The 22,676-nt window shown below is 39.0% G+C and overlaps 2 protein-coding genes across 3 annotated transcripts; one reads left to right on the top strand and one right to left on the bottom strand.

Annotated features, from left to right (window-relative positions):
* Window positions 1–78: 78 nt before the first annotated feature.
* tdg.1 (thymine DNA glycosylase, tandem duplicate 1) lies at window positions 79–9,958 on the top strand. Of its 2 annotated transcripts, XM_034149263.1 has the most exons (11): window positions 79–201; window positions 780–851; window positions 1,755–1,930; window positions 2,517–2,827; window positions 2,913–2,982; window positions 4,271–4,406; window positions 5,901–5,983; window positions 6,081–6,175; window positions 6,526–6,697; window positions 7,294–7,446; window positions 9,188–9,958. In XM_034149263.1, exons 2-11 carry the CDS (start codon window positions 796–798, stop codon window positions 9,316–9,318), a joined length of 1,383 nt encoding a protein of 460 aa, XP_034005154.1. In that variant the 5' UTR covers window positions 79–201; window positions 780–795; the 3' UTR covers window positions 9,319–9,958. The 2 variants fall into 2 exon arrangements, with proteins under 2 accessions (XP_034005154.1, XP_034005155.1); XM_034149264.1 differs by lacking the exon at window positions 780–851.
* Window positions 9,959–12,228: 2,270 nt separating this feature from the next.
* LOC117497247 (patatin-like phospholipase domain-containing protein 2) lies at window positions 12,229–20,570 on the bottom strand. Its single transcript, XM_034149158.1, has 9 exons — window positions 19,944–20,570; window positions 17,526–17,758; window positions 16,671–16,736; window positions 15,827–16,036; window positions 14,889–14,949; window positions 14,575–14,763; window positions 13,296–13,437; window positions 13,080–13,151; window positions 12,229–12,621 (listed from the first exon to the last, which is right to left on the bottom strand). Exons 1-9 carry the CDS (start codon window positions 20,161–20,163, stop codon window positions 12,285–12,287), a joined length of 1,530 nt encoding a protein of 509 aa, XP_034005049.1. The 5' UTR covers window positions 20,164–20,570; the 3' UTR covers window positions 12,229–12,284.
* Between the last annotated feature and the right edge of the window lie 2,106 nt (window positions 20,571–22,676).

Genomic DNA, 22,676 nt, shown 5'->3' with positions numbered 1-22,676 from the left:
CTGATAGTCATTTTACTTGAAAGTAAAACATATGTTCCTTCGTACACACCTACGGCTCATACTTGAGCTCTTCCGGTGTCAAAGTTGACCAGCAGGGCTGTCATGTCTTTGTTGCCTCTGTTGTGAATAGAAGAGCGGCATTTATGGAAAAATAACACTTACATGTACAGAAGAAAGTAAATAAAACCCTACCCACAACAGGTACGTCAACGTTTATAAATTCTGCTAAATTGTTTTCAATTTCTTTTGCGAGGAATCTCAGTGGAAGCGAAACCATTCATCCATGCTAAGTTAGCTTCAGAGCTAGCTGTTGGCTAACATTAGCTGCACTTGTGGCACTGCTACACGTTTCCTTTTTACAATAACATATATTTGATCATGTATGATTGGAATTAGTTGGCGACAGACTCATACATAATTATGCTAGCTAACACCTTTTTAAATGTGATAACTGGGTTTCATTCGCTGTTAGCTTGTTGGTTAGCATAGCTATAGTAGAAGCTGCAGGTGTGGATATGTAGTTGCATAATTTGTTGTTTTGCTTGTAAAATAGGGCATTCATAAGACCGTTTAACTTCATTTTATTGTGTAAACCCCCGTCAAGTTATCCTTTTTGTTTTTATGGTTTATGTTATGGTTTATCCTTTGTTGCTAACTCCACAGTTTTGTGTACAAAGCCCTTGCACATGCATTCAGTTTCATACACTGCCAGACTCTCAGTATGCTTAATATCACCTAGCCATGTTTCCTCAATTTGCATATTGATTTATTTAATTAAGTCAAACCACCCAAAAGATGGAGGACAAGCTGAATGGATTCCCTGTTGTGTCCCCGGAGTATCTTCAGCAGTGGTGAGTCTTCCTCCACAATGTGGCCAAAGATTAAAAACCTGTGAATGGCAAAGAGTGATGAAGATGAAATGAAAGCATGTGCGCCCCTTTTTCTGTTTTGTTTTGTTTTACCATTGTTTTCATGATATGACAGGTGGTTTGTGCACCGTGAAGTATGATGTACTGTGTTGTGATAACTGTTTGTGTTGTTGCTCGATGGTTTTATACTTTGGTTTCATTCAGGAACAACAAAGGGAAACTTGTTTTTTGTGGAACTATCTTTTTTTATGAATATGATGTGAAGCTCTCTTTGATTAACTAACCATTGTTGACTGGGAACTAACACTGTGGGTTTTCATGTGGTGGGATCTGTATATACTCCTTATTGAATTATATACAATACAGTCCAATTTATAAGTTTCATCTCGCTTAAAACTAATACAAACTCATACAACAGAGCTGTAATAAAATCTCCTTAAAATGAAATAAAGTTTGAAGGCTTATTAAATTAACGTATTAACTGGCTCTAAATAATTGTAAGAAAGTGCAGAAGAATCAGTGTCTTGTTTATTACCAAGTATATTTTTACAAGGAATATCCTTTGGTGTGTTGTTGCCTGACATCAAATATAGTAAGAGAAAATGCAAGATAAATCTAGAAATAAGGAATTGAAATAAAATGTGTTATGTATATGTTTTTTAAAATAACACAGATAAAGCTTTGTAAGGTGTAGGAATCCCACTCCCAGGACCAACAGATGTAAAACATGTTTTTGAATTATCACTGTGTTAAAGTCAATCAAGTCCAGAAAACTAACAAAAAAAGCACATGGTGTCGTTACAGCTCAGGAGTCACCATGCAGCTCATCCCTCTGCTATTTCTCTTCTTGTATCAATACTTTCCTCTGTGTAATCTTTGTCACAGGGTTCAGTCTGCACAGCAGTTTCAGGCTCTCCAGGCACACCAGGCACAATATTCAGGCTACGACCACAACCAGCAGTCCCATTACCCCGAGGGGCCGAACGGAGAGGCAGCCATGGCTCACATGGCGTATCCAGAACCCATGATGGAGGAGCAGGAGCCGGAAAGCATCGCAAAACGTACTATAATCTCATTAAACATTGTGTATAGATCTGCTGCTTTAGGGTCAGGCCCAGAGTTTTTAGTGTTTTAATGAAGTGGTACTCATTGTTGACAACAAGAGGTCTGCACATTTATTCCTAAATGATAAGATCTGATGAAAGCTTTGTTATGCTGCATGCTATACGCGAGTGGGCTTATGAAGAAAAGCTTTTTGTAAGTAAGCGACAGACTTTTAAAATATATCAGAATCAGAATCTTTATTAGTCCCACAGAGAGGACATTTACATTGTTACAGCAGAAAAGAACATTTTACAAAAATACACACCCTGTAACAGTTCTGAGGATTTAGCACCGTTTTTAACGGCATATATATCTATATATATATATTGCACATAGTTGGCAGTCTTTGTTGTATTTGGCTTTCTTAAAATAATGTGTAATAGTCTTATGGTTTGCATGGAAGTTTGATATGTCAGGACAGTCCAAAAACTAAATTAGATGGAGTCATTTAGAACAGTAAGCTGGATAAAGTCTGTCTGTGAGGGTGGATGAGGGTTTAGATATTTCGTCCTTTTTTTTTACTAATTTGAGCTTTTCCTGTAGCCCCACCCAAAAAAAGAGGCAGAGCAGCTCAACCTAAGGAACCCAAGGCCCCCAAACCCCCCAAAGTCCCCAAGGCACCGAAGGAACCAAAGCCACCGAAGCCTCCTAAAGATCCAAAGGCACCGAAAGCCAAACCGGGCCCGAAGCCCAAGAAGGGAGCCGAGGTTTCAGCAGACGGAAAGCAAGAGAAGATCGACGAGAGCTTCAAGAAGGTGAAGAGGAAACACGACCGCTTCAAGGGAATGTCCGAGGAGGAAGTCATGACGAAAACTCTCCCCGACCTGCTGGATTACAACCTGGACTACGTCATTGTAAGATTCCCTGCTCAAATCTTTGCGAGTAAAGCCAGAGACCGTGCAAATTAAGGTTTTTAATGAGCAATGCTTTTCATTCCAGATCGGTATTAATCCAGGACTGATGGCAGCTTACATTGGACGGTGGTTCCCGGGTGGTGGAAATCATTTCTGTAAGTGTTTGATTTCCAATTCCTGTGATGGTCTGCGAAAATAATCAGAAAAGCTTTATTTAAAATCTAAAACAATTTGTGTGAAGGGCAAGTGTGTGATTCTTTACTATCTTTGCAAGACCCAGTGATTCCAAGTGAGGTGATACCATGGATGTATAATAAGAACTGGATACAGCGTGGGAGGCGGGGTCTCCTTCTTTCCTATGAGAGCTGCTCATTGGCGCATGAGGACAAAATGGCCCAACTTTTGAGAGAGCGAAACGTCACAGATTACCCATCATGCCTGGCTGTCGGAGCAGAAGAACCCGTATGTGCGCTCACAGAGCATGCGCCCCTTAAGCCCCGCCCCCCGAGCTCCCACTCTCGGCTCAGTAGAATGAATGGAGACAGAAAATAAATCTAGATTCGGCTTTTAGTGCATTTTACAACTTTAAGGATCTAATGATTATAATAAGGGCTATAACATAGTTCATACTGGGTAGTTTATTTAGTAAAAAAATTATCCACCGATTTACAGATGTCTCTTTCCCAATGTTAATGGGAAAAAGTTGTTTTGGGCCGGGTGACGTCACGGACTGATATGGAAATTGCAGTACCGCCGTTTGGACACAACGAATATTGGGCACAGAGTCCGGCGCCCTTCCTGGGGGCTTGGGTTATACAGGTTCAAATTAAAAACATGTATCAGCTTGAAACATATTTGTTTGGTACTTTAGCTGGTTTGTTGCTTATCCTTGGTATACTGCATTTTTTAATTTCATATTTATATCTGAATTTGATAAAGCCAATTTGAGCCACCAGATGTCTTCTTTATTTAATACCGCTCCTTAACTTAATTTTTGGAATACATTACATTACATGTAATTTGTTAGACGCTTTTATCCAAAGCGACTTGCATACATTCAGTACTGTGGACAATCCCCACAGGGAAAATTTGGGGTGAAGTGTCTTGCCCAGGGACACAACGACATGCTGACTGCAGTGGGACTCGAACTTGTTACCCCCTGATTTGAAGTCCAGCACACTATTCACTGAGCCACAGCCTCCATGAAACAGATTTGCGAACACCAAAACACATACTGTACTTGTTAGCCGAGTGATGGACTGTTGAATGTTGTGACACCCGTCTCTATCTTTTCTCCAATTCAACACAGTCATTAAGAGAAACTCTCTTCCTATGTTATGCATGCATGATAAGCAGCATTTGGGACACCATTAGCTCCAGTCAAATACATCTGTCTTTGTTTGCTACACAGATGAATGACTGATTGATGGTTTTGCTTTTCAGGGAAGTGCCTGTTTCTGTCTGGATTCACTAAGGAGCTTCTGAACCACACGTCCGACACCATCCTGCCTGTCAAATACAAAATGGGCTTCACCAACATGGTTGCCAGGGCGACGCCAGGCAGCAAAGACCTCTCAACGTAGGCCTTTAGACATATAATCATGCAATCATATATTGATTTTTTTCCCAATAAAATCTGTATTTAAGTCAATCTGTTGAAGTTGGACAAGAAGTCTGGCTGAGATTCAGAGGTGGGAAGTATTGGAGTACAAATACTTCGTTACTGTACTTAAGTACATGTTTCTGGTATCAGTACTTTACTCCACTACTTATTTTTCTGATGACTTCTTACTTCTACTTCTTACATTTTGAACCCAAATACCTGTACTTTCTACTTCTTACATTTTGAACACAAACACCTGTACTTTCTACTTCTTACATGTTGAACACAAACACCTGTACTTTCTACTTCTTACATGTTGAACACAAATACCTGTACTTTCTACTTCTTACATGTTGAACACAAATACCTGTACTTTCTACTTCTTACATTTTGAACACAAATACCTGTACTTTCTACTTCTTACATTTTGAACACAAATACCTGTACTTTCTACTTCTTACATTTTGAACACAAATACCTGTACTTTCTACTTCTTACATTTTGAACACAAATACCTGTACTTTCTACTTCTTACATTTTGAACACAAATACCTGTACTTTCTACTTCTTACATGTTGAACACAAATACCTGTACTTTCTACTTCTTACATTTTGAACACAAATACCTGTACTTTCTACTTCTTACATTTTGAACACAAATACCTGTACTTTCTACTTCTTACATTTTGAACACAAATACCTGTACTTTCTACTTCTTACATGTTGAACACAAACACCTGTACTTTCTACTTCTTACATTTTGAACACAAATACCTGTACTTTCTACTTCTTACATGTTGAACACAAACACCTGTACTTTCTACTTCTTACATTTTGAACACAAATACCTGTACTTTCTACTTCTTACATTTTGAACACAAATACCTGTACTTTCTACTTCTTACATTTTGAACACAAATACCTGTACTTTCTACTTCTTACATGTTGAACACAAATACCTGTACTTTCTACTTCTTACATTTTCCAAACAGGCTGGTTACTTTAGTTTGAATGTGTGTTTGGTGGCGTGATCATTATTATTTAGAGTCATTGCGTGCCTATTGATTTGAACACGATCCGTGTATCCATCATTTCCTGGTCTTCTCTAAAGAAGAGGGACCAATGAAAACGTTGTCATGTTGCCGTTGTTCAGCATGGAAACATTCATTAGCTAACAATGACATTATTGTTCTATTAATATAAAGGGAGGTCAGGTACTCTTTAAAACAGCTGCTAGTTATGGGTACTTTTTACTGAAGTACATTTCAAAGCCCTCTTTACTTTTACTTAAGAAGTTTAGTCAGTACTTCTACTTTTACCAGAGTATTTTTAAACACGAGTATCTGTACTTCTACTTGAGTACAGGATGTGTGTACTTGTGCCATCTCTGCTGAGACTCCTCTGAGCTGTGAGATCAGGGTTGTGTCGTAACACTGTATTATAACCATGTTTTGTTTTTCATCCCAACAGTAAAGAGTTTCGTGAAGGAGGCCAAATTCTCGTAGAGAAGCTGATTAAATACAAGCCTCTTATTGCTGTTTTTAATGGAAAATGTAAGCGCTTATCTTCAACAGAGCACACTTTTACAATCGAGCATTCGTTAATGTGAATATAAATCATATTTATCTGTTTTTGTTTTCTCCTCCCAAGGCATCTATGAAATGTTCTGCAGGGAGATGTTTGGTAAAAAACCAAAGAAACTAGATTTTGGTCTGCAGCCGCACAAGATCCCCGACTGTGAAGTGGTGAGCATCATTAGCCTCAAACATCGATGAAAGCTAGCTTCATTTAACAAATCACCCTCTCATAATACATTTTATTTTCTACATTTTTTTGTTGAGACTTTTAGTGTTATTTGTTTAGTAAAATGATTGCATCAGATGAGTACTACATACCCGTGATAATCAGCATCTGTACTGACAAAGGGACACATTCTCAAAACTCTTAAATGCAGCATATTTTGTAGTATTTATTTCTACTTAAACGTTGAATCAGTCTCATAAATGAAGTCTGTTTTTAAAATATAAGTTTCATTAACCACACCATAGACATTGTTCGATCTGTGGTATTGATCTGACGGTGATTCCCTCCACAGGCTCTGTATCTGATGCCTTCGTCCAGCGCTCGCTGTGCTCAGTTCCCTCGCGCTCAGGACAAAGTTCACTTCTACATCAAACTGAGGGAGCTCAGAGACGAGCTGAAGGGTCTCCAAAAGAGCAAAGAGATCGAGGAGATTGATTACAGATTCGACCTGAAATTGGCCAAGGGTAAGCACAGCAGTGGATGAATGGATGTGTTTTGTTTAAGCCATTCAACATGGATTTAATCACTAAGTTGCATTGCATTTAAAAACAGTTTTTCTTACATTTAAACTACAAAAGCAGCATTGTGACAAACAAACTAAAATCTATAACGATTTGAAAGTAGTTTTCACATATCTAATGTAGGGAAGTTCTGTTTTTACTCTTTTCAATAAATGCTAATAGTCATTTAAAGACATAGCATCTTTGGCGTGACACCTTGTGTGTTTCAGTTCAACATATTATTAAAATCCTGCTTTTAGTTTGATTTCTGGATCCAGTTTAGATCAGAATCAGAAACGGGTTTATTTGGGTTATATTTCTAGATCTGACTTGGTGTCATGGTGCATACATACAAGTAAAACAAAAATGTAAGAAAACACAGATAGCGAACTATTTTAAGAACACTATAATAACATTACAAAAAAAATGATAAAATAAAGCAGTAATTTACATTGAAATGGCATGCAATAAAATATTAAATATGTGCAGTAAGCAAACCAGATATTGTCATAGATCATGCTTGACATGAACTCTTCTCTTCTTTTTTTCTACATCCACAGAGGACGCCAAGAAGGCGGCGATTAAGGAGGAGCAGTACGACCCGGGTTATGAGGATGCGTACGGAGGAGCGTACGGAGAGCAAGGACCTGACGGAGAACCGGTCCCACCCCCGACCAACGGTCACTGCACATTCTCCACTGCAGAAAACACAGGTAACACACACACACACACACACACACACACACTCACACTCACACACACACACTATATTTCACTTATATTACATAAATTGTAGTTGTTGAAATGAAATGTCCATTGAAGTGTGCAGCATGATGTTGTATGTACGCACACTTCAACAATCTTTTAAGGTAAATATTCCTAAAGATTTTTGAGTATATGCGCGGCTGTTTTTGCAAAAGTTAATTGTATATTTAGGATTCTGGGGTAGGGAATTAAAGGAACATGAAACCAGAAGCTAGACCTTTTAACAGAATCCACATTTCTTTACCTCATATTTCACATTTCAACATGGTCTGATCAAAAATATTTGTTTTGCGTTTCGACAATTTATAAGTAATGTTTGTCATTTAGAAGTGGAAAGCAAAATATATGCATACAAATTATTCAATGGTCTGTACTGATTGTATGTAACAGGGTGTCCGCGGGGTCTTAAAAAGTATTAAAAGTTGATCAATCAATGTAGCGAAAATGAAGGCTATTAAAAAGTATTAAACGGCATTTTCCAAGGTATTACATTTTGTAGCTTGTTTTCAATAAGTATATAAATTGTCCAAAGAGGTTGTATTCTACAGTGTGCCTGAATGTAATCATTGCGTAGGTGTGTAGTGTGATTCTGTGTAGTTTATTTATGGCATCCCGTTGGATTTGACGTCATCTGAACAGGACATCGCACGCTCACTGCTTGATAGCGCGTGAAGGTCCGTTTACGCCGGTTGTTAAACAACATCGTTATGGGGAAATGCAAGTTTGCGTCCAAATGGTTGGAAGATAAGGAGGAAGGACAATCAATACTGTATATAGTAAATGTGAGGTAAAGTGTGTCGCCAAGGTAACCGGTTAAAACTCCAAGTGGCGATGAGGTCTTAAAATGTATGGAAAGGGTCTTAAAAAAGGTCTTAAAGGGATTACATTTGACTTCAGGATTCCTGCATATACCCTGTGTTTACATTTCAACGTGGTCAAAAACGGCACGTCTCCCATATCTTTCTCTTGAGTAATCTAGATAATATTACTTGAAACCTGGTTTCTTTGATGCACTTAAGCATCATTATTTATTTCAAATGAAAAAAACACAACTTTTCATGTTGGGAAAGATTTGCCTTACTGGAGTGTTTCAGAATACTGAAGATGATACTGTATCCTTGCCAGTTTTACAAGTGCTGTTAGGTATAGACGTGATCTACCAGGAGAAGCGTAATATATATATAATCAAATCAAATCCTAATGTATTATAGCCCCAAATCACAAGAAATGCCTCAAAGGGCTGTGCAAAGACAAAAACAAAATACAAACGTCATAGCATCAAAATTATAAAAACATTATACAACAACATAAGTATTGCCATGTGATAAAAGCATGTGACTGAAGTGATGCAGTAATGTAGATGGAAACTAGGTGATAGGAAGACAGATGTGAAGAGATGGGTTTTCAGATTGCTTTTAAACGGAAATCGCTTCGGATCTGAAATGGAACACGATTCCAAAGGAGAGCTGCTCGGGTTATCAGTTGTGTCAGATATTCCTCAGCTCAGATCTTCAGTGTGTGTGTGTGTGTGTGTGTGTGTGTGTGTGTGTGTGTGTGTGTGTGTGTGTGTGTGGTGTGTGTGTGTGTGTGTGTGTGTGTGTGTGTGTGTGTGTGTGTGTGTGTGTGTGTGTGTGTGTGTGTGTGTGTGTGTGTGTGTGTGTGTGTGTGTGTGTGTGTGTGTGTGTCCAGAAGGAGCGCAGGAGGCGACCACGTCACAGATCCCAGAGGGCCAGCTGCCTGACGGACAGTGGATGACTCAGTCCTTCGCAGATCAGATCCCAGACATCAGCGGGGGACCAAAGGACGCCGCCGTACAATGAAAAGACTGATTTCTCCAGTTTTTTCTTTCATTAGTGTCCGAGTGGAGTATACACACTTAGATGGACTTTTTTTTTTAGAGATCTTGCAGAATATCTTTTCTGCACTTTTTATTTTGTTTGTGATCTTGTATTCCTGTTTTTGATCATCTTCACGGCAGTCTTTTTAAATATGTGAAATCAGGGACTTGACAATGATGCATGACTGTCCTCGGAGAAGGTCGTGTTATTAAGCGTTTGTTTTGCCTTCGTACTGTACCATACTGCACTGTGATGCAGTAAGAGGAACCTTCACGTCTACTGTTTCGACAGCAGATTAACAACCATGTTACTTTAAAAGCTTGATTTATCAGTGTGAGCATTTATGATCCTTAATGAGGATTTAGCTAGCATTAATGTTTCAATTCATGGTGCTATGAACTGACCACAGTGCATCACTCAAAGAAAAACACATGTTTTCAACAGAAGGGGATTCCTGGCAAGCCTTTCAATATAATGTTACAGTTATATTTTAATCTTTGACCACCAAATTCTTTTGCTTTTAGGAATTATAGGATTGTTTTGTATGTTGATGAAAATGTCATTCACATGGAATTTTATGAAACATTTGTCCATTAAATGTCTTGATGAGGCTTTTTCTATATTATTGGATCACTTTTTCCAGTCATTTCATTAGAAAAAATAACTGTTTTGACAATGAGTTTTCCAATGCTGTTTCTCGCCTCTAAAATAAGGAGATTTGTCTCTGTTTTATATCATTTAATTGAACATCTTATGTCTTGGACGTACAAAACAAACAATTAAAGACACTACATTCAACAAAGTTGTGTTATGGCGCATTTCCACTACGTTTAAGCGTGCCGTGCCGTGCCGTGCCCGGCCCGGCCCGTTTTTGGTTGCGTTTCCAGTAGGCGTAGTTCCGGCTAGCGGGTACTTTTTCACAGTTTTTCTGACTCTCCAAAATCGAGGTTCTTTCCGGGCCAACAACCGGGCTGAGTATGCTAAACTAGTGAGAGAATCGCTGGCAACTACAACAAAATGAACATATTTTACCGTGATTTAATTGTAATACACGTTTCAAAATGATGCCGAAGTAACAACATACTGATACCGGTTAGTAAAAACCATGAATTAATGCTTTGACAAGACGGCAGGCGAAAAACCTTTTAAAATGCGTGCTCTGAGGGCTAACAGCTAACGCGGCTGATGTTGGTTTTGTGTTTCGCATTGAAGATGACGTCACGGCTCCGCCTACACTGCGTTACTATAGTTACTGCCCCAGTTCCTAAACTGTAATGGAAACGCAGCATAAAGTGAGCCTCGCCTAACGAGGCCTAACGAGGCTTAGCTATACCGTACTAAGCCGAGCGAGGCCTTGCAGTGGAAAAGCGCCATTAGATTCTGAAACAGGTCTTGACAGTAACACGGTTTTAACATTGGACCACTGAGCATACTAGATGAATTACAATAAATTATTGCAGAAGTTTACACCCTGTTAAACTCACATTGTACTATGAAAACATTTCTGTGATGGCCACCATAACCATTTTTTTTTAACCAGGGCATTAATATTGCTTTGGCAGTGAAACGACTTCATTGAGCCGATAATCCTAGATGCTCAAATGGCTGGTCATTGAACAAAAAGGTGTGCTTATTGATCATTATGAACATTTGTGTTAAAGGGACAGTTAACTCTAAAATCAAGTTGGTCAAATGGTGACTCAAGATTATCCACAGACCTTAATGTGAGCGGTTTAATTAATACATGGGGTGTTTCTCAATGTCGAGGACGCTTCCTTGGTAGGACAAGTCCCTCCGAGTCAGTTCCTTCAGAAGCGAGGCAAGAATCCTTCCTAGCCTCGGAAAACGAAGAATTGTGGAAGAGGCTAACAGGTGTGCGTCATATGCGACGCCCCGCCTTAAATGGAGCGCGATCTCCGCCAAAGATTAGGAAATTGGTCCGTGCGCAAAGCATTGTGGGGATTTTAAGACCGCTGTGCAGCCTCGAAATTTTCCGCAACAAAGGACGCCGGCCTCGGTAGAATTCCAAGCATCCTGGACATTGGAACAGTCCTTCGGCAGCACTCAATGACGTAGTATCCTTGAAATAGTGGCTCTGGAGCAGCCTTCCTCGACATTGAGAAACACCCATGGTCAAAGCATCTACAAAGAATTTGCTCTGAGGAACATTAAGGGAACACATTGTGATGAATTACACACTCTTATTATAAAGAGGATTTTCAAATGCACTTTTTTTTGACACTTTAAGCACCAACTAGTTCCAATATATTCTATCGCTACAGCCGATAACTCACACCACACCATCTAGATTAACAAAGGTAATTTACAGGTTCGAAGAAAAACATGTATTCTTGATTTTGAGGTGATCTGTCCCTTTAAAGGAGACCTATCATGCAAAATGCACTTTTGTACGTCTTTTATACATGAATGTGTGTCCCCGGTGTTCCAGGGAACTCACCAAGTGTCAGAAAACACAACCCTCTCTATTTTCCTCCATACCCAAATCTCTAAAAAAGGGGCTGCAATGGATCTGCTAAAAACTGATCCAGATTTGAACACTGTCCTGACGTCAGGACGGTGGCGCTACGGCTATTGGGCCAACTCCACCAATCAGGAGGAGACAGCCACGGCATTGCCGTTCGAAAGCGCTGGAGACGCTGTAGTACATATGCCAGGCCAGTAGATGGTGCTGTTCTCACAGAATCTGCCCTTGCTAAAACAGATCTAAAAAATGTCAAATTGAGCGAAATGAGGCATGGCTAAAATAATGATCTGTTTAGTATTTTGAAAAAAAAAAGTATAAATATGCCTTATATAGGTATGGTCCTACACTATATTATTCAAATATAGCATGATAGGTCCACTTTAAGCTTTTGGTCTCCATTTCAGAAGGTTGTTGAGCATGATTACAAAAATCTACACAGACGTTTTAATAAATATCAATTTAGCTACTCTACTTTTTGCTTGATACAATATAAATATATTCCTTTCATAAAAGCGTTCACATTATTAATGGTAATGTCTTTTTGTGCGTGGTTAATGGCTGAGGAAGTGTCCGCTACCTTCTGTGGTAAAGACACTTTAGTATATGCAGGTGTGCTAAATGAGGGGAAGCTGGTGGGACCCGAGCAGGGGGAGGGGAGGGGGAAGACTTCCAGGTTTCCATTGGTGTCCCAATGAAGAGTTTTGTTGCAGTTTGTAGTCTTTGTTGAGCTAAAAGGTTTATTGTTTTCTCCTGTTCTGCTCCTGAGGTCTGAGTTAAAGGCGTAACGCTCTGGAAATGCACTGGAGGAGAGAAAGAGGAGAAAACAGACACAAAAATGAGAGTGCTTACAATAACTATCTGTGCTATTCGTTTGGCAAAGACATATTGAATAACTACCTTACAATATCTAATTTATACTTTAATGAATAAGGGATTTTTAATGATGTATCATGTTTAAAATATTGGCCAAGCCAGGTTATACAGAAGCCAAGTCTACTTGAAGACAGGTGAGACATGAAACCTTTTCGCAGAACGTCTAATATCTTGGTAGTTTATGGCACAATAAACTAGGTGAAATAATGAGTATACTGTGAATAGAGTAGGTATTTCATAATATGAAAACTGTCCTTTGCTGGAAAAGCTTGAAAATGCACCTTGAAAAAGCTTGACAAGTGCTTTAAGTTGGATCTTAAAGTTATTAAAATCCTGATTTAATAAACCCAGGGTTAAAACACTTTAAAATTAGATGTGAACACACCTGTCCTCGCCTCCACTGCTCCACGTGTTCCTGAACAGATCTCCAGTCAAGGTCAACAGTGATGATATCAAGCTGTCACATAAAAGACCAACCATGAGTATAACTAAATAAGTAACTAAAACTAATAACTACTAATTGTTATCCGAAAAAAATGCATTTCTCACTGCAGAGACAGATATTTAGTGACTGTTGGAGTGTGGGATAAAACCACGTTACCTTTTGCTGAGAGAGAAGGCCATCTCAAAGGGCAGCATGAGGAGAGACAGCAGGTATAAAACCATTTTCACCGGGAGAAACTCTGTGAGCTGAGACCCTCGAGAGTCCCCACCACGACTGTCCCTGAGCGCCTCACACAGAACTAACAGACACACACACAACAAATAGAGTCAGTATATTATTAATTATGGTAGATGCATTCCTCAGAAGAAGTCAATTAAGTTATTTATAATTTATAAAATGCCCTTTTTTCAACCAATAGAAAACTACGTAAGGTGCAAATGTAAAATCTTAACTTTTCTGTGCATCACTTTTTTCTGGGTGTGATCTATTTTTTTGTGTCTTTTATTTGGTAAAGTTATTTAATTTTCATGCAAGATCTACATTAAAGGGGACCTATCATGCAAAATGCACTTCTTTTTTATGTCTTTTATACATAAATATGTGTCCCCGGTGCGTCGGGGAACTCACGCAGCGTCAGAAAATAAAACCCTCTCTTTTCCTCCGTACCCAAATCTTTTAAAAACGGGGGTACAACGAGCGGATACAGATTTGCTGCCGATTTGACGTCATATCGGCGGCGGACCCACAGAAAGTTGCTATCAGAAACAATGCCTGACGTGTTTTGGACGTAATCTCGTCTTTGTTTACATTAGCAAGCCTCGCTAACACTCAGAGCTAACCTGTGCTGGAGAGCACATGTGTGGAAATAAAAAAAGGAACTCACCTTGTGATAAACCCGCAAGAGAAAAAGCATTTGAGCTCCATACTGTTTCAGAAATAATCCTTGATGTGGTTTAGAACAGGATGGCGTTTTATCACAGCAGAATTTAACTTTATCTCCGGTAGAATTCTGATCAGGCATTAGCTCCGCCTCCTCTTTTTTTTATTTTTTAAACTAAGGACCCAAAATCTGCGTTTCTCTAACAGGGCTGCAATAGAGGGGTATGAGCAGTATGAGGCATGGCTACAATGGGGGATCTGTTTTGTATTTTAAGCAAAAAACTTCACCGACATGTTTTGTATAGGTATGGCCCTACAATATATGTTCCCAATATAGCATAATAGGTCCACTTTAACATTTACCATTTGAAACCTCCAGCTTTGTAATCCCAGGTCCATGTAATGGTAATTATTGTTTACTATTAACTTTTTTGCATCCTTTCCTAAACAAACTAACACAACCTTATTGTACCGTCTTCCCGTTATTGATGCCAACTTAACCCTTTCTTTGACCAACTTTGACAGACATTTGTTCCTTCTCTCTACTCTTCCTCACCTTTCTTGATGCCAGCAGGGAGCTTCTCTACTTTCAGGCCCAGACACAGATCCTCTTCCTCATCAGAGTTCAGTCCGTTCAGCCGTAACTCCTCTGACCCTCTTTTTTTCACAAGCTCACAACAAGCAGGGTTCACTGAGTCCATTTCCACAATCAATCCGGGACAAAGACTCTGTGTTCCCAGCAGATCTGTAACACACAGGAAACTAATAACAGCACATTTTAGTTTGTGTTTAAATGTTGTGATTCAGAGACTCAGGTATAAGCAGGATGAAGAACAGGGACATTTCTTTCTGGAAGGTGGAGCAGCTCACCTCTCTCTCTCAGGAATTGAAGAGCATCCATGTAGCCGCTTTGGCAGATCTCAGCCAGATCCTGTGAAGAACCAAAAAATATCATGAAGAGCTTCTTATATATTTCAGAGAATCATTTATCTTTTTAAATGAAGACTACGGTAGCTCTGAAGGGTGCAATGGCATTTAGAAAATAACAAAAACATTTCACAAAACTCTAAACACATAACACAACATTTCACAACACACTAAAGCATTAGAAAAAACACTAAAATATTTCACACAAAAAATAAAAATAACACTTTTTAAAAACATTTTAAAGGTGGGGTAGGTCAATTTGAGAAACCGGCTCGAGATCGCTAGAATTTGAAAATACACAGCCGGAAAAAATCTGCCACTTCCTTACAGAGCCCCTCCTCCAACACACACGAACGCGCACATGACCAATGAGGGCACGAGATAAGTTTGTGCACAGATGGAAGGCTGACAGACAGGTAGGCCATCCAGTTATTTTAGCCAGGCCGGCTCAGATGATTGGTCGTGCTTTTTACAGTACCACGGCTTCCACAGATGACGTTTTTTTATGGATTTTTTGTCAAAGCACTTAAGATATTCATTGCTATCGGGATGTTAAGAGCATTCCATGGAATATAACAAAAAGTGTATCTCAAGCCGGTTTCTCAAACTTACCTACCCCACCTTTAAGCTTTTTAAAAAACAGTACCCAATTTCACAACACACCAATACATTTCACAAAACACAATATTTGCATGGACACTTTTAAACACACACACACTCACATTTTAAAAACACCATAAAAATACAGTGTTTTGGGAAATCTTGTAGTGTTTTGACCTTCAGGGCCACCGTAGAATACATAACTTTTCTTGGTATGACAGAAAGAAATAGAGAATCTTCTCTGCTGTTAAAAATGTCAGTTACACAAACAAAGCACCCACCTCCATGCTGGGGGGCAGGAAGGAGGTCCAGATGCGGTGCACGTTCCCAGAGTTCACGTGGATGCTCACGTTGCCGTAGTGCACCTCGATGAAGTTGAAGCTGCCGTCTCTGGGGCAGATGTCGCTCTCTCCGGAGAACGGAGCCACAGTGATGGTGTTCCTCTGCTCGAACAGAGGCATGTTGTTGCTCAGGGCGCCGTCCATGTAGTACTGAGGGAAGAAATGACTGAATGAACTCTGCTGGATGCAAGTATTTATGGCATGGACTGTACCTATGTCTTTACATAACATACATGTGTTGTGTTATTTAGTAATGACATATTTGTTTAGTGCATTCAACGAATTATCGTGACATACAGTTTAAGCATATCATTCACTTTTTGTCGTGCTTTCCCTTCTGCCTGTGTAATTGCTGATTTCCTACATTACCCAAAATGCTCCGTGCAAAGTTCAAAGATGTATAACTTTTAGATAAGTTTCAGTTGAGAGAAAAATAACAGCAATGTTCCTATTGTCAGTAAAGAAAATATAATCGACTGATCTACTGTATGTTGGTTGTTTTTAGTTGCATAGTTTGGGGTGAATGTGTGTTATACCAATTGTATTTGTGTATGTAATGTGTGAAACTTTTTGTCAAGAAAACTGTTTTATTCATAATTTAAGTTATTCTTTTTCATCTTTTCCTTGCACATGTGAGTGTGTTCCAGAAAACGCTAATCAGATTTTTTCTTAAAGCACCTATTTACAGGATTGAAAAGTAAAACCGTACACAGCTAAACCATATTGAATAACATTTTCCCTCTAATCCTCTTACATGAACTTTAGTTGGCCATGCCGTACTCACCACTCCACGGTATGAAGGGGGGGTGAAGCCACAGTAAACAGGGAAGAAGCAGCTGCACATCAGAACCTGTAAAGGTACAATTTAGGAAAGAAAATCAGACTCTCAGCTCCTGGCATTTACTGAGATACTTCCAGAACAGATGCTGTGAAAAAAACCTTTACACTATAACGAACACCAACCATGTCCAGAAGATATTATGTTTTAGCTTAAAAGCTGAGATACAGGGGCCCACAATTTGATAAGATTCGACTGAAACCCTCTTTGGTGCAACAGCCATTCCTAAAATAAAATGTTAAATCCCAAATCAAGTGTTTGTTGAAGAGTCTTGAAAATATTGTCTGATTTTAATGTCATGTTTAATATCTGTTCCCTTGTTTGTTATCTTAAATATTTTCTTGCAAGTGGATCTGCTGATGCAAGAACAATTTCAGACTTCATTTGACAATGAAGTATTATCTTATTTTATCTTATGTCCTTCTCTTAGTTTTCGAATCACTTCGGTACAGTTAGCAAGATATTGACAGATTCAAACTTGACAGATCAACAACTTATAAACAAAATGTTGCTTAAAAAAAAGACGTCTCAGCAGTAGTAAGGTCGACAACGATTGAGCTTCAACCTTATTTCATCAAAACAAGAGACAAGACCGCAGAGATACTTCAAAAATATTCAATAACTTCCCTGTCAAACAGTATGCTACCAACATCTCTTTACACAATAATAGCATCCTACTGCAATCACAGTGGAGCAAGTAGAATAGACGTTGTTTGGGTTTTAGCAATGTTTTGTTTTTGATTTATTGATCCGTCAAGCTCAGATGCATCCATATCTTTCTAACCGAGCTCTCCATTGCACCTGAATGAGTTCCTCTCTGCTGTTGAACTCTGACACCAGGACGTTCCTCCCATCAGTCAGTCTGGTGAGGGAGACGCAGAGCCGCCCTGACGCCTTCAGGTGAGCGTCAGCCGGGAGCTTCTCCAGCAGAGAGGCTCTCACGGTCCGCAGCAGGCTGAAGCTCGGGTGGAAAACTCCCAGCGTGTGTCTCCTGGCTTCCCTCGCCACGGACAGGACGTCAGCGCAGAACTGCTCTGAGGAGGAACATGTAGGAAAATCAGTCTTTGGAGATGGAGATGAATTAACAGGTGCATTTAGAGTCAGAATTATTAAGGGTAAAAGCTATATCAGAATCAATCAGAATTAGATCAGTTTATTTATCCTGGGGGAAATTGGGCTTTGTGATAGTTGCTTCATTTAGATATTTATATATAACTAAACAGAAGAAGTTAGTAAAATAAGGGCAATAAATGATAAAATATATTACAAATATTTATCGGAGACACAATGTGTACTACTACACTAAACTTCAATCAAATATACTATTCATATATTGATTTCATTATTTTTTGTGTGATTCTTCCTGAAGATGTTCCTTAATGAATAAAGAAAAGTTAACCTCTTGTATAAATGCATTCTGGGTAATGTAGGCTTTTTTGAAATATTTTGTTTCTTATCTCAATGTTATTTATTTTTGTTTTTACTTTACAATTAGATTGTTAACTTGTTCATGCATTTTCATGATCTTTTATTGAGCCTGGGAATAAACATTTCCATTGCCAACAACTCAATACTCTTTGATTCTTTAATGTTTTTTCAGTTTTTTTTATTATGTCTACTTACAATTTAAGGTTGTTACATGGAATTATTTAATTATTTTGTTATTGCGTTTTTGTTTTGTATGGCCTGTGTGTTTGTGAGTGAGTGACAGGTGTCGTCCCGCTTGGCCTCTTGCCTCTGGAGTTTGCTCTCACTGTGGCATGAACTCAGTGTGTGAGAGGGAAGCGACAGGCTCAATAACAGAGAACTCCTCAGATAACATCTGAACTATGGCTGGGTTCAGGCCAGTGAGGTAAACAGGTCCTACATACATAGTGTATTGCAAAACAAACATCCAATCAAATTACTTTAATTCAGTTTATTTAAAACAGGTGTGTCAAACTCAAATACACAGTGGGCCAAAATAAAAAAATCGGTACTAGTCGAGGGCCGGACTGGTTCAATGTTTATTGCAAAACGTATTGAAATGAACTTATTGCACATATTAAACCTGGAACTAACAAAGCTTAAATTATTGCCTATAAAAACAACATTAAACATTAAATAATCAGTTGCATTCATTTCTTATGGCTCTATCTGCAGCTTTTCCGGATTCATTTCTTATGATTACATTTTTCCACAGGCCAACAACAGCTTCAAAAGAACTATTTCCCTCAAAGAAAAAACCAAACATGCCCTGTTGTCTCAAGAAAGAAAGTGCAGAAGGAAACATCCATGTAAACTCAGTGTGCTGCTCTGTGATGCTAGTTCAAGCCAGATACTTGGCATCTCATCTTGGGGGCAAGTTCATCAATGTTTGGGGTCAGGCTCTGAGCTGAGGAGACCCTCAGGATTGAGTGAAGGTGTGCGTGCAATATACCGGAGGGCCAGATCTAATAGTAATTAGAAATTATCCTGCGGGCCGAAATGAAATCCACCACGGGCCTGATTTGGCCCCCGGGCCTTGAGTTTGACACATGTGATTTAAAACATACAGCTTTTATTTGTTCTTCAATATGATCATTATCTATTTACTCGATCCATACTACCACAATGTCAATAGAGGGATAACAAATAACTCAATATATGACGTACGTATAAGGTGAAATGTAAAAGTAAATAGAAGTCCTACAAAAATTCAGAACAGTGTCAGTGTCAATGGACTTTACAGATAAATACAATAAATATATGGATATGCATATACAATAATAAAGTAAGATTTAGATATATAAAAAGAGGAAAAAATAGAATAGTGTAATAGGAAATAAACTGTGAACTCAAAGCATTAGTTGATCATTGTGAGACTGTGACTATTTCCCACATTTCTGAGCAATACTTAAAAACAAAAGAACCTGCACTGTTCATTCAGATATCATACATTGGAATTATTTTTACCATACTTCTTGTACACATTTTTTACTTTTTAATCATTTTGACTGCAGTTTTTATATTTCTTTATTTAAAAAACATGTTCTTACTGTGTTGATGTATCAATTATCATACAGCAAAGCAAGTTTCTGGTATGTTAACCCCAATTTGGCAATAAACTGAATTCTGATTCTGATGTCATGTTAAAAGCTTTTACAAAACACTCAACAGTACGATCTACCTTTACACATCAAATATGTGGATAAATGAACCCACATGTGATGTTGAGTGTGCATGGTGCAGGGAACTCACCGATGGGGATCCCCACGGTCAGAGCTGCAGCCACCAGACAGCCGGACGAGGCTCCACAGATCCTGGAGGCTCCGTGGACGAGGCGTGGGACGTTCTGCAGGAAACAGCTCAGAGCGCCCAGGTAATAAACACTCCTGAAGCCACAGCCTGCAAAGGAGATGTTCCACTCCTCGTCCCAATCAAACATCTTCTCTGAGGGTCCCATCAATTCATTCATCATGTTTCCTCTGTCAGAGTTCAGCAGGTTTATTTGGACTCCCTTCAATACTCACTGAGATGTAAATATGATCTTATCTCCACTACTAGTGCTTTATCTGCCCTGCGTCAGTGTTGCCCAACCTACTCTGATCAGATTTCACATTTTGCAATACCAAGACCGTAAATAGGCCAACTGCTTAACATGTGACACCGCTTCCACAACTCTCTTCATAACAAGGAATGAACTGTACAAAACAGTAGGGAAACACAGGGGGAGTACAGGCCTTGTTACGAAAGAAAAAGAGGAAGGGGGAGATTCTCACTCTGAGGGATTCCTACGCCTTACTGCTTCGGACTTGTTTCACATGTCACACAGAGAGAAACACAGATACAGGTTTGGTAAAGCAACTAACTGTTTTCATGAGTTCATCAACAGATTATCATTATTTGTGAATCGCGCTCCTTTGAAAAAGCTTTTCACAGGCTGAGCCTTTGAGACAAATAATGAACACAAAGTGGTGCACCATAATATGAGTTGAGGAATTCACAAATCAATAAATGAAATCTATAAAACATTTATAACCCTGTGATGTTTTCACTTCCAACATGATCTGTGTCCTATTAGATATTTTTTGTTGCTGTGTTTTTTTAATACATTTGTGACATATTATGTATGGCCTTGTAAAGTTGTTATGGGGCCCATTTTCCCATCCAGCTAAAACAGAGGTAGGTACTGTAGGTAGGTAGATTAAGCATTAAAGGTCCCCTATGATACTGTCTTTCATCAATATATTATAGGTCTCAGATATATACAGAACATGTCTCTGAAGTGTTTGGCTCCAAACACCAAACAGATCATTGCAGCATCCCATAATCCCCTCTGTTTCAGCCCTGTTTCAAAAGTGCTGATTCTCTGTCTGTTACTTTAGATGAAAATAAGGAGCCACTCCCCACGCCCCTCTGAGAGATATTTGGTTACAAAGAACACAATGGTGCTCTAGGAGGAGATTCAGGTGATAAGGTGGGGGGGGGGGTTACCTTGGTTGGTTATTGGCTAATGGTTACACAAGCCAACACATCGTTATGACATCATAAAGTGGCCAAAATCTGATCAGCTCATTTTCAGACAGGTTTTTATATAAATGGATCAGGACCAAAAGAGAGAGAATTTTTTTTCCTGAAACTTTCAGAGTCTCTTTACACAGAGGGGACACATGTTGATGTATACAAGACATGGAAAAGTGGATTTGGCATAATAGGTGACCTTTAAAATAAAAACAAATGGAATTTTTGTTTTTGAATCTTAAATTAAAAGAGGAAGGTCTGGTAAAAGATACATATATTAACTCAGTTACATCAGATATGACGGGAAAGGAAATCACTCCTCCAGTTCTGGTGAAAAAGGTTACACCCTTACACCCTTTTCTCATCTCATCTTGCAGGAATTTGTTTAGAAGCTCACAGACTTAAAAAGTGCATATTGTTTTATTAGATAAAATGGTTACTTACAGATTTAGATGTATTTTATCAAGACCTAACCAAGTAATTTAAAGAAGGGAAAAACATTACTTAAAAAAACACTTACTTTGGCAGGTACTTCTTTCTATTCTCAACAATACTTTTTACTGACAGATTCCTCAAGGCATTTACATGAACAAAGACACTGTTCTATATTATCAAGACATACAATATTATAATGATATACGTGTACTGCTCTGTCCTAATAAGATGAACTTTGTAGGTATCCAAGCAGCATCAAATACACAGACCAGCAGCTCTGGTGTGTCCATGAAGAGACTCACCCACTGTGGTTAAAACAGTGATGTGTTATTATAAAATCTGACATAGGTAATGTTTCCTTGAAGAGACAGAGAAATCACCTGGAAACCCAAGGTAGGAAGGTAAGAAGAGTGTGTGTTTAAATCACACAAAGAGGAATAGCAAAGGAGGAAATGTGGGATCTGTAAATGTATAATGCTTTTTTGTGCATTGTATTTATGCCAAATGTTATAACGACATGTAATGATGTCAATTGCATCTTCAAATGTGTTTCATTTAACCCAGGAGGTTTGCTAATTACCAAAGTAACGTTAAAATGACACTTTTTTGAGTGGGCTTTGGTCTGTGGAGACTGACGGGGCCCTGCTCACCTATTGGGGATCCGATCGCGAGAACAGCCGCCATCAGAGCCCCTGCAGAGGCTCCACAGATCTGAGAGGAGTCCTGTATGAACCCAGGGTAATGTTCCATCAGACAGCAGCTGGCTCCAACATAATACATCCCCATAAAACCGCATCCTGCAAAAGAGATGCTCCAGTCTTCCTTCAGATCCAACATCTAAGTTCTCAGGTGCAACAAGAGCTGAGACTGTTGGCTGCAAACCCACCAAACTAGTACAAATCTCAACCTGTTGAAAAGTAAAATAATGGAGATCAATTTGGGCCTGATGCCAGGTCAAAATCACCGGCGAACAGCTTCCAAAGGTGACAAACGAATTGCATGTGATTAAGAACTCGTTTCCTATTGGCTGGAAAA

This window comes from Trematomus bernacchii, unplaced genomic scaffold, assembly GCF_902827165.1.
Source record: "Trematomus bernacchii unplaced genomic scaffold, fTreBer1.1, whole genome shotgun sequence".
NCBI classification, from domain to species: domain Eukaryota; kingdom Metazoa; phylum Chordata; class Actinopteri; order Perciformes; family Nototheniidae; genus Trematomus; species Trematomus bernacchii.
This window is presented reverse-complemented; position numbering and strand designations above follow the sequence as displayed.